The following is a 12,152-nucleotide window of genomic DNA, read 5'->3' as shown; positions in this document are numbered from 1 at the left end:
ACTTAAAGGTGCATCTGAATGATGAATTGCTTCTTTCCAGCAGCTGTGACTGATCCTTTAAATGTGCTGCAGAATCAGAAATGTTATCTTTGCTTGTCCTCAGCACACCATACACCCCTCTGGATAAGAGAGCCATGGAGACCACAGACGAGGACACAGCAACAGACGACTGGGCTCTGGAGCAGCCTTTAGCTCAGACCAGGACCACTGCCATTGTGGAGGTGAAGGGGGCCGTCAATGTGGTTCTCACGCCCCTTGTGGCTGAATCACTGGACAGGTAGACACCAGGCCTCATATTGTTTTTCTGTGTGTTGTTTCATCTCTCGTAAAATATTAATTGTCTTTTCTCCACTACCTTTCTGTTTCACCTCTGTGCTTCCTTACTTTTCAGAAAACAAAATGTTTAATCTAAATGTTTAATGTAAACCCTTAAAAATCCTGATTGATAAATATGAATCTGTCTTTCCCAGTCTTTCTCACACAGTAAGTTATTTTTAGCCTGATGCTGCTTTTTGACCTTTAGTCTTTTCAATCCCCATGCCCACACTACAGCTTGGCTCTAAAATTCTGCTGACAGTGCTTCAGAGTCTGATCTCGTTCTTGGTTGTCTACCAGTTTGAATCTTGAGTTTTCCAAAGGCCAACACTTCTGGGTTAACAATGAAACAAAGTATGAACATGGAGCTCCTAGTTGATAGTTAAACTGTAGGTAGGAGGTTAAAGACTGGCAAGAATTCAAGTGGTTACATAAGCTGTTTTCAAGAATGAGATTTGGAACATTCAGCGTTTTTCGGAGTCTGCCTTTTACATATGAACAATGCAGCAGGAGATTGTTTGAGTCAGACGTGATCAGGAAAATCGAAAGGAAATTCAGGTGAGGGGTGGTGCCTGGGTAGAGCACGCAGGACAGGTGGTATAAATTTCAGTGTATATGTTTGCAGCAAGTTGAAGGTAGTGTCAGCCCTTAGCACCAAAAGCCCTCGAATCTCATTATCTTTCCAACTATTACGTTTTCTCATGTGTACAACACTTCTATTATCAAAATGAGATATAAATATTGGAAATAATACGACAAAAACACATGCTCGCTGTCAATTTCTTTGAAGTATTCACATACTGCTGTATTTTATCACATTCCACGGGGGTGTGGCAGGAAAAGTTTTTCTGCAGCAACTGACTCTGAAATTTGGGTTCATACATACAGCCCCTCTAGAAAATTTCAGGAAAACATCTGGAAATCTGTGAAAGCAGCAAAAGTAAAAGTGATTATAATTAAATATGGAAATAATTTATGACAATGCTCTTACAGTTCTCATCTTTGCGTTTTTACAACAGTGTTATATCATCAGCCAGGTAAAACAAATCATTTCTAATGTGTCTGTGTCATTTCTGTGTTTCAGGTACATTGAGTCCATGGTTCACTTTGTCAGTATTCGACATCCTGCAACGATTCTGGACGACCTGCACGGGAAGGTCCTCAATGAAGCCTATCAGATCAGCAAGTCCACAGTCACTGAGTCTGTGAGTAAAATGATTTAATCCAAACCAGACATGAAAAACGGAAACACATTCCCCTCTGTGTTTTCTACAGTGTGAAATATGTGTTTTAACATGTTGTGAGATTTGGAAAAAAAGGTTTCATTAACACACATTTTTCTGTGCATTTACTGATGTCTCACTGTTTTGGATCTGTATCCACTCAGAGCCAAACAGGCAAGCAGGAGCACAAGGTGTCCAAGACAGAGGGCACAACCCCCGGCTCCATCAACCTCCCCAACGGGCAGACTGACTTGTCTGTCAAACCAGATAATGTGAAAATCAAGGGCCTTCAAGCCAACGTCTCCATCCCCAAGGTGAGAGCCATGACCCTGAATAATGAGAGGCCAACTCTGACCGAGAGACTTTCAACAGCAGCATGAGCGTAGCTGTACATCACTTTACATTCTGATGGTTAATACACGCTCACTGCATTGTGTAGGGTTGTCTTTTAAAGCCATATTTTTTCAATTGTTCAAAGTTATTTAAAAATCGGAATATACTGTTTGTTATTAATTATGCCACAGTTAAATATGATATATATTATCCATCAGAGCACTCACATTGACTCAAGTGTAGTGGACTTCTGGTATCAAAGCTTAATAACACTAGGACCTTGATCCAACGTTGATTGACATCAACCCAATGATTCAATTTATAAATGTTCCAATTCAATGTCAAAGACAAACATTTAACAGAACATTACCACAACTGAAGACGCATTAAAATAATAAACATAAATTACACTTAATGTAAATCTGGTATTTCATAGTGAAAAAGCATAAAGGTCTGTGCTCCACTGAGCACATGTTCTAGTTTTCTATTTAATCAAATGGTGTGCGTGTTTTTATAACTTTGTCTGGGGTGCTACATACAAATATATCTTATTATCAAAGATATGTAAAATGTAAATAATTTAGAACATGCACGCAGTACTGTTTCAGTATTGAGATATTCCAGCAGGTATCCCATCAAAGTCAACATTTAGCTATTTTTACACTTCTTGTAATTCTTCATATGCTGTAGACCAAAACATGTTTTAAAGAAGAATACAACACAGCCCAGTGGTGTTTAGTTCAGCTTGGTTCAGCTCTTTGTTTTGTTGTGTTTCCTTGCAGGTGAACCTCTGCCTCCTGCAGGCCTCTGTAGAGGAGGGGTCACCGTCCTGCTCCAGCAAGAGTGTCACCCACGTGTCACTGGTGGCACTGTGCTTCGACAGGATCGCCACCCAGTTCAGGATGAACAGGTAATGCCTACACTACTCCTTATGTCATTGGATGTCTGTTTTGTTTGTGTGCGTGTGTTTACACTGACTAAGCTATTTTGGGTCATGTCCACAGAGAGATTAGACTTGCTGTAAATTGCGATTAATTAATGCTTTAAACTGCCTGCAGGGAGATTCAGTTCTTGCTGTTTTGTTGTCATATGCTCCTATTCATCTATTGATTTCAGATCCAGTAGGGGTGTAAGATGAATATAAGTAGTTTCTTTTTGCACAAGTGGTCAAAGTGCAGTAATACAAATTAGATACAAATAATCAAAAACTTGTGTCTGTTGCTGTCAAGCTGGGAAACAGTCACACATTTGCTTTCTGCTTCTTTCAGGGGAATTGTAGAAGAGACGCCCAACACGACCGAACACGGCCGACCCTCTGTCATGCTGGAAAAATACGCCTCGGCCACGAAGATGCAGCCTCAGTCATCTGGCTCGCTGCGCTCCAACGCTGGCATCGAGAAAGGCAAAGAGATCGCTGCCAGGCTCAACGTCCACCGTATCCACAGTCAGCTGCGGGGCCTGGACTCAACCTTGACAGGTTGGTTCAGATAAAACCTCCCTTTTGTCCCGGTTTGAGCCCCCGTGCAACTGGACTTTCCCATGAACAATGTGCCCTTATTTGACCTAAGACCTTAAAGACCATTAAGACCTTTTTAACTTGTGTACATTTGTTGTGACATTTGGGCAATGTACATTCTATAAATACATTTTCCTTCCTTAGACATCGGCACTTGTGCCATCACAGCCATCCCCTTTGAGAAGTCCAAAGTGCTGTTTGGCCTGGAGGAGATGGAGGAGTTTTCACTGGTAGATGAGACGGATGCCCAGGGCATCTCAGGCGATCTGGGTCGTTTCACCACATCTCCTGAGAAATGGGGCTGGATCATGTTTGAATGTGGCATCGAGAACCTCACGGTCAAAGGTGAAACATGCTTAACTCTTTGAGCCGCAGTCATTGCTGCTTATTATTGTCCTGAAAGATTTAAAGATGACTCAAAAAAGATGGGAAATTTAATTTATTACACTTTATTTTATAGGGGGCCGCCAGTCAGGAGCCATTCTATACAATGCGTTTGGTGTGATGGGACAATCGGACACTGGAGGGAAGACTGGAATACCCAAGTCCAATGGGTCGACGGGATCTCAAACAGGAAGTGGTTACAGCACTGACGTCTCAGATGACAACCTGGCACATGATCCTATGAGCCCTGCTTCTGATGCCAATGAAAACTCAGACTCAGAGGACCAGGTAAGATTTATTTGAAAATTCTCATTCAGAAAAGAGATTTGAAAAAGACACATCTGCTTTTCAGTTTGACTTCATTTTCATCCAGAACTGAAACTCTGCTGTTTTTCATGTGCTCCAACTCAATGAATGTCCATATTTAACCATGGTGTTTGATTGCTGCAACCCAGTGAGAATGTTCTTCTTTTATCAGTGTTTCATAAGGTCAACCCATGTATATCTTTCTGACAGTGATGGCAGTCATGACAAAGTTGTCCTTTGTCTCAGCATTTCCCTAATGGGAGAACAGAATTTATAGCCAGTATTTTCTCCCATTAGCTAACTGCATTAAAATTAATCCAATGTAAGCTAACAAGATCCTAAATGTCACATAAAGTGCAGGTGGATTTGTGTGTAGCATCAAATTAGAAACAAAAGGCTGATGCTGAGTCAGTCTCAGCAATAAATCCTGAAATATTCATCAGATTTTCTTCCATCTTCCCTGAACATACAAATGTCACTGCTTATAGCCGCTGTTTGTCGCTGATTGAAGTCATTATTGTCTTCACACTAAATTAATACACTTCTATAGACTGCTTCATAGAGAGGAGAAAGACATACCGCACACTTAAATGTGTTTTTCGAGCTGTAAACCAAATTATATGTCTGTTATTTGAAAAAAACACATCAGTGTTGGTTTTAATATATTAATCCCAAATTGTTTTTGATTTTTATTTATGGCTTCAATATGTTATGTTCCATAGAGTCAGCTGATTGAGATGTCTCTATGTCACTAGCGACCACCTCTGAGTTGAAATCTGGAAAGCTGTGCTCATTTTCAAATCTATGCAGAAACTGAACCTCAGTTGTCTCTCTCACACACACACACCGGTTCAAGCTTTGGACAGCCGTGGTCTTGGCTGTCACTAAACTCGGGAGCATCTTACTAATACTACATTTCTGTGGAAAAGTGTGTGTGCTGCTTCTGGAGTCGTACGTCATAGCTAGACAACCTAGGCGACTTAGTTTTAGCAAGCAGTTGGTCATATTTGTGTGTGGAGTGGGCTAGGCGTGTCTTAGCCCTGTATTTTTACTTAAGCCGTAACTAGACCCATTTTAAACCCAAGTCATGATCCAGTTTTCTTCTGCTCTGCAGGACGAAGGAGTGGAGTCGGACGACCTGAAGAAAGACCTCCCCCTCATGCCGCCACCACCTGACTCCAGCAGCATGAAGCTGACCATCAGAGAAATCTGGTTCAGTTTTGCCGCGCCAACTAATGTGCATTCACCTTCACAGGCCATATCCAGGTATGTCTGACCTATATGCACCGTCTCACATTAAGTCCTTCACATCATTACAGAATATCAGTACTTGTGTCTAAACTACACGGATAGGAAACCTCATTCTGTCATCAACAAGATGTCTTCTGGCTGATGCACAGTACGCTGAATAGCAGTGCAGGTGCAGCAGTACAGGATCATAAGTACAATATTATCAGTTGGAGGAAAAACCTTCTCTCTTGTGTGCCCCTGGCAACGGTTGTCAGATGTGTCAGATTCACAGGTCGTCAAACTGTAAGCGCCCACCATCAGGTACATTCTGAGATTTATACTGTTTATCTGAGTTTTATTAAAGCTCAACTCAATTAACCAAGTTCGCCATGCACCTGGAGCTGAGAACGAGGGGTTAACATCTTCACCACTGTGAGAGAAAGAAAATCCTTTAATTTACATCCAAGCATTGTATCTAAAACATGAGATGAAGAAGGCAAATGTGTTTCAGAATAAACAGTATTAATTAACAGTTATAAGATTATAAGGTGATTAAAGATCCTCTGAATCTTGTGTTTACAGGCAATTAAATCTGCTCAGCACAGCCACGCCTGCTATCGGAGCCTGGTTGGTTCCCATTGACCAGCTCAAATCTTCTCTACGGAAGCTGGACATGGAGGGCACCCTGCGTGTGTGTGCTGTTATGGGCTGCATCATGACCGAAGCTCTTGAGGTCAGCAATACATCTGTAGACACAGAGAACTATTCTATGACTGCCTTTACATACGCACTAGAATCCTGATTATGACCTATTTTGATATTTGATGTTTACATTTCCATATTGCTGTGGACATAAATTTATGTATCCAGGTTACATGTAACTTTGCCGTTTGTGCAGGCGCCTGTGTTGTTTTACGTTACCACGGTTACAACAGCACTGTGTACCGACAATTTGTTTATACCTGTATGGTGGCTAACGTGACCGCTTTGCCTTATTGTGAGCTCAGCATCATGTCAACGATTTGCTTGTTCCACCTTATTGGCAGCATAGTAGTTAGTAGATAGTGAGTGAATTTCATTTTTAATGAACTATCCCTTTAAAGCTCTCCATTGTAGCTGGTGTCCTGCTGTCACTGCCACTGCACAGAACCAGGATTATATATGTATATATTCAAAACAGCATAATAACTGGGATACTAGTGCATATGTTAAAATGTCCCCCAGGACCACATGTGAAGAATATCCAGTGTCCTTTGGCTTAAATCATGAAGTAACTTAATTTAAATAAAGCTTTCCAATAAGTTTATAAGTTCAGAACTCTCTGTAATGTCCCAGTTGTTTGTGTCTTGTATTCGTCGCCCAACAGAAAAAGAGCATCCACATCCCGATCCGGAGCAAGTACAACCGCGAGACCAAACGAGCTCGCTACCTGCATGAGAATCCCTCCTGTATGCTTTGTAACATCCTGCACCGCTACCTGCAACAGGCTGACTACGCTGTCATTGAGGAGGCGACCATGGTTTGTGCAAAGCTTCTGAATATCACACTTTATCATAGTGCCAATGCAAAAAAAGCTCTTCAACTTGGCCATGTACTGTATAGCTAGATCACTCATAAAATTAAATTATGTGGTCTCACTTGGACCCATGTGCACATAAAGATAAAAAACAGCAGGCAGTTATCGTAAGTGCTCTGAAGTGGTCTTGGCCGCCCTTCACAAATTTGATGAATCCTTTACCAGTGTGAAACTGTAGCAGTGATCCAGATCTCTCCTCTACATCTCCCACCACAGAATGACGGAGTCCCAGCTCTTGTCACTCTAAAGAAAGGCTTGGTAGCTTTGGCTCGACAATGGATGAAATTCATCGTGGTAACTCAGGGCTTCAAAGCTATAGGTCTGATGAGGCCCACCATCACCAAACCCAAGGAGCCTCAGCAGAACCTGGTGGAGACCATCATGGGCCTCGACAACGGAGCTGCACTGCAGAGTGACACCAGCGCTGACGGAGCGGAATTTGAGTTTGACGCAGGTGGGAACTTAAAGCTTTCTATATGAAGTTATAATATTATGTTATTACCACAGAATGACTGATAAACCCACTTGAAGAAGATTCTGTGTTTTTGTGGTAATCTTTCCATTAGTTTTTATGAAAACATATCCTCCTTGGCAAATGTAATGCTTCAGTATTTGCTGTGATAACAGTCAGATTTGTCTGCCTGGAGTTTTATTTTATTTAATTATTGTGAAGCCACAGTGAGTGAACACACCATGCTGCTGGAGGGAGCATGCAGTCGCCCCCCACCCAAAGAAGGCAACTCTGGTCCCGTCAGTGGAGTGGAGATCATGAGGAAGCTGTCCAAGTCCCACACACACAGCGAGTCTGCACTCAGGATTAAGGTACCACTTTGTGAATCAGTTTAACTGTGCTTCTCAGTTTTGTTCTGATATCTAATAAATGTAATTAATACACGAGCATGCTGGGGCTGGCCAATAAAACATCAATAATTCTTGCAATGTCATTTTTATCAATAGCAATATAACAAAAGTCAATAATATATTGTATGTTATATATGCTTATGCATTACGTAAGCACAGTGAGGAGGTATAACCCATAATTGATTTACCTCAGATTCTACATTTTTGTTGCTTTTTTTTGTCATTCTCTCCTCATAAGAAACTATGTGTTTTAATAAAGAAACCCAATCTGCAGCTGTATCCAAAAGAAACAGCACTGTGTGATGGAAATACCCATTAGTTGTTGCCTTTAAACATTTTTTTAAAAAAACCCCTGAAGTGAAAGTTTTATTTAGGATTCATTAAGAACATGACTGTGGGGTGAAGATGATCTCACTGCTGGAACACCAGGACTGATAAGCGCTGAGTGCAGAGATGACAATTTTCTTCTCTCTGCCGGATTAAATTCTGATGTGTTCATACCATTTTATGATCTGTTAAGGCTATTTAGCTCCTTTGTCAGAAAAAGGGTCGCTTCATCTTTGGATTATTTACATAACGATGCCAGGCACAATGCATCCCACTGGTTTAATTAAAAATGGGGGGGGGAAGGGCACTGGCAGCTCGTGAGAAGTGACACACAGGGAACATGGCCTCCTCTCAGTAATCTGTACATTTGTCATACCCAGGGCTCCCATCCGTACCAGTCGCTGAGCTACACCAGCGGTGACACAGCAGCTGACTCACCCGCTCATGTATGCCGCGCGGGGCTGCCAGCCAAGGACAGCCCCAGGAAGGAGAGTCTCCTGAGCAACCTGACGGGCAGCTTTCGCAGCCTGCACAACCTGCTGGAGGGCACGCCCCAGAGGAACGAGCCGTCTGCCGCCGCCGCCGCCACCAAGAGCAGCTCCCTCACCCGCACAGGTACTCACACCTGAGCCTCTGTTGTTTAGTGTGTGGAAGGCTCTGGCAGCCGGTGATCACAGGAGCGAACTAAATTCTCACAACAACACGGAACCGCCGGCTTTCCATTCCTGCTGCAACGCTGACCTCTACCGAGCAGTGCTGTGAATAATGGCAAACCAAAATAGACTCGCAGCTTGGGCCGTCCTCGGGCCCGTGCCCACTGTGAACAAATATGCAGAGTCAGTTTGCCATGAGCTATTTACTTTGTCGCACTAACATTTAGAGACCCCTGCTGATATCACCTGACTTAATTATCTCCGGGATACTACATTTAAGGTTTTAATGCAACACTGACTGTTTCACCAAACACAAAGGAGTGGGAGAACAACAGAGGGAAACAAAAAGTAAAGTGAAAAGAAAAGAAAAATACCTAGTTATTTTTTTTAGCTTTATTCAAAGATTAATGTGTGTGAGTGTGTTTGATGTTAGAGCTGGAAACCAATACAAGCCCTGTCCTTGTCACAACCTTTGTAATCAACAATATCAATCAATTTAACCAAACGTGTGTCCGTGATGCAAGTTGAAAATAATCATTTGTGATGTCAGATCGGCATCATGATGGAATTTACTCTCAATCTCTTTCCTCTTGGCCTCAGGAAACAGCCTAGGGACCGACGTGCTGACGGAGCACCCGCTGCTGCCGGAGCCCTCCCCCGTCAGCTTTTACAACTGGATGTCCAACGCTGTGGGCAACAGGACCGGAGCTGGAAACCAGGAGTCCCCGGTCACCCGCTCCCAGCACAACAGCCTTCAGACAGGTCAGACAGGGAGCACCCAGGGGTGTGGAGGGGGGTCTTAAAGGATAATAAGTCTTCAAAACATGTTTGTCAGAGTTAAGATAAATTCATTTTTCGGAGCCTTCAGGACAAAATAATGTTTTTTTTGTTTTTCTTAGCTTTTTTTTTGTAATGATATTAAAATACATACTCATTCCTAACATCTCCATTCTTGGCTGCAACAGCTGTTGTGTTATTTCAAAATGTCAATATAATGTTGTTTTATTAGACCCACTGGATTCTCCTGTGCACTACTACCAGTATCAACCACTGGAAACATCTCACCCAGAAGGAGGTCAGGGGTAGATACTTAGTGTTTTGCTGGTGGTGCTGGTGAACGTATTAGTGTGCTGAGTAAAACAGTTCGTCTCCTGTGTTAGTTTATTAGTCACCTACATGTAGAGCTCTGTCACTCTAGCTGCTGTCGGTGGTAAACGTTAGATCTTAGCCTTCATTTATTTGGGGTGAATTTAGACAACAGAATATTTTGTTGTCTGGATGTCTTGTCACCACCACCCCCCCGGCACATGACCTGACTTTTGATTTTCACCACTTTGGGAAATCTTTGTTGCTCTGCGGTGAACGCAATGCAACGCTGAATGATCTGATTGTTGCCAACGTAATTTTCACAGTCATGGTAAACCTTTCAATGGTAACAGCAAGCTTCACCAATCAGAGACGTCGCTATTACACCTGAGGATTGTGGGTAGTTTACTACTTGACACTTTCCAAATGCATGTTTCGCAAAAACAGGCATTTGAAAAAAATTGTTTGCAGTTTATATCATACGAACTTGTAGCTTCTACAGGAGCATATTACATTCTTTAACAATATTGTAGCTTCTGTTAAATCGTCCTTGGATGGATAAAATATTACGGCGAATGATCAAAATCTCTGTTCAGAAAATTTAAATGTTTCTTCCGGTACAAATCTGTTGAGCTCTATTGAGTAATTTGTCTTTCATCACTTTTTTTTGTATCTGACCACTTTATTGGTTATTTGCGGTTATCTAGTACAACCGCCTGCACAGGTTGTTTAAAGTTAGCTGAAGGATAAAAATGGTGTTTGCTTTCATTAGAGTTAGCTCGACTCTGTTAGACTGTCTGTACTCACGTGTAACTGTGCCACAGTTGTTTCCTCACTCATCCCCTCCTGCTCAACAGACTGAAAAAAACAAAGAGTGTTACCAGAGTTAACGACCTGAAATGTCTTTCCTCCGTCTCAGCGTTGCTCCCCCCCTCAGTTCCTCTGTACTCCCACTCGTCCTCTGAGTTAAAGACAGCCCACGATCTGCATTTATTTCATCCTCACTCAAAAGAATCAACCACATGGATCACTGAATAAGATATATCTCTTATTTTCACAACTGAGCAGAGCAATTCAGCCTGTGTGGCTACTGTTAACTGTGTTTTTGAAGACTGGATATGTGGCTAACACGATTAGCTTTGTCATTACCTACTTACCCAGGTGTCAGTCAAAGACAACACAGCAAATTCGCCCGAGCAGCTCCGCACAAACAAATTTAATGAAAGTAATGAGACTGTTTTAATTTCTTAACTGTGCATAAAATGACCGTACAGTTAATCTTAACACTCCCAGTAATGTGATTGTTCCCTTCAGCTTAATTCCCTCTAACGTCATTCTTATGAGGAACTGAGTGGTAAAGTGTTTCAGCCTGCAGCACTCACTGCTGTTTATTGTTTACTCATTCTGCACACACTGCCACTGCTCACATGCTCAAGTGAGAACATTGTTCACTGGAGAGTCTGCAACACCAGCCCAGTCTGACCTCACAGCACATGTATCCCAAAACCTCTTTATCGCCACCCGCAGGTGGGACGTGTAACCTGCCCACAATCCCCTCTGCGTCTGACTTCAACACGGTGCTGTCAAGTGACCAGAACACCCTGGACGGAACCCACTCCCAGCACAGCACCAGCCAGGACGACATGGCCGACATCGAGGAGGGCAACCAGTGTCCGGCTGCTGTTCAACTGGCCGACGCTCAGGTACCGTCACTGCATCTGTCTGCATTTCTTTCTTATCTTTGGTCGAAACTGTCATCGGGCAGTAGCTGCTTTCAGTCGTGCACTGAACTCCTGATAACCTGCTCTAGAGTTTCTCCTATAGTCAAAATTCCAGAAAATGTCCAAATACCCTCAATTGAATGCAGGGGGATGTTATCTGGAGGATTCACTATAAGCGAGTCGACACATTGATGGCGTTTCTAACACACAACATATGCAAAACGGAAAAATACAAAGAGAATAAAAATATCCGAGGACAAAAAACAATACCATACACCTAGAAGCCACAGACAAAGCTTTTGGTGATGAGAGCTGACACCGGTGTGTTGAAGAGCAATAAATAAAAACATGTGATATCTGCAGTGGAATTCATACCTTACATCCTGCCTCTGCCTTCTGAACCCCCCCTTACTTTAAATCTTTTTTGGGTTGTTGTGAATACTGAGCAGAGGATCTCCTGCTGTGTTCTTATGTGAAAGGCAAACTCTGATCTCTGGATAATGTCACAATTGAGTCCGGACTTTCCCCAAATAGAGATCATCCAAATAGCTAAAATTTCAGCAGCTCACTGATTAAAGATTGAGTTATCAATTGTCACATTCCTTGGAGTTTCTGAATTGT

General features: G+C 42.4%; 1 protein-coding gene across 1 annotated transcript in view; it reads left to right on the top strand.

Moving 5' to 3' along the window:
- Positions 1-12,152, top strand: part of kiaa1109 (KIAA1109 ortholog) — an 82,954-nt gene that overhangs the window by 28,407 nt on the left and 42,395 nt on the right. Inside the window, exons 32-46 of the mRNA XM_061083148.1 lie at positions 104-277; positions 1,400-1,520; positions 1,703-1,852; positions 2,654-2,781; positions 3,140-3,348; positions 3,532-3,732; positions 3,848-4,059; positions 5,192-5,343; positions 5,890-6,040; positions 6,674-6,826; positions 7,100-7,337; positions 7,557-7,705; positions 8,452-8,686; positions 9,325-9,486; positions 11,338-11,513. Coding sequence (XP_060939131.1) covers positions 104-277; positions 1,400-1,520; positions 1,703-1,852; positions 2,654-2,781; positions 3,140-3,348; positions 3,532-3,732; positions 3,848-4,059; positions 5,192-5,343; positions 5,890-6,040; positions 6,674-6,826; positions 7,100-7,337; positions 7,557-7,705; positions 8,452-8,686; positions 9,325-9,486; positions 11,338-11,513 — 2,611 coding nt within the window. The remainder of the gene's footprint in view (positions 1-103; positions 278-1,399; positions 1,521-1,702; positions 1,853-2,653; positions 2,782-3,139; positions 3,349-3,531; positions 3,733-3,847; positions 4,060-5,191; positions 5,344-5,889; positions 6,041-6,673; positions 6,827-7,099; positions 7,338-7,556; positions 7,706-8,451; positions 8,687-9,324; positions 9,487-11,337; positions 11,514-12,152) is intronic.

Source organism: Limanda limanda, chromosome 12, assembly GCF_963576545.1.
Source record: "Limanda limanda chromosome 12, fLimLim1.1, whole genome shotgun sequence".
NCBI lineage: Eukaryota > Metazoa > Chordata > Actinopteri > Pleuronectiformes > Pleuronectidae > Limanda > Limanda limanda.
Note: the sequence above shows the minus strand (reverse complement) of the source record. Positions and strands in the feature narration are given on the sequence as shown.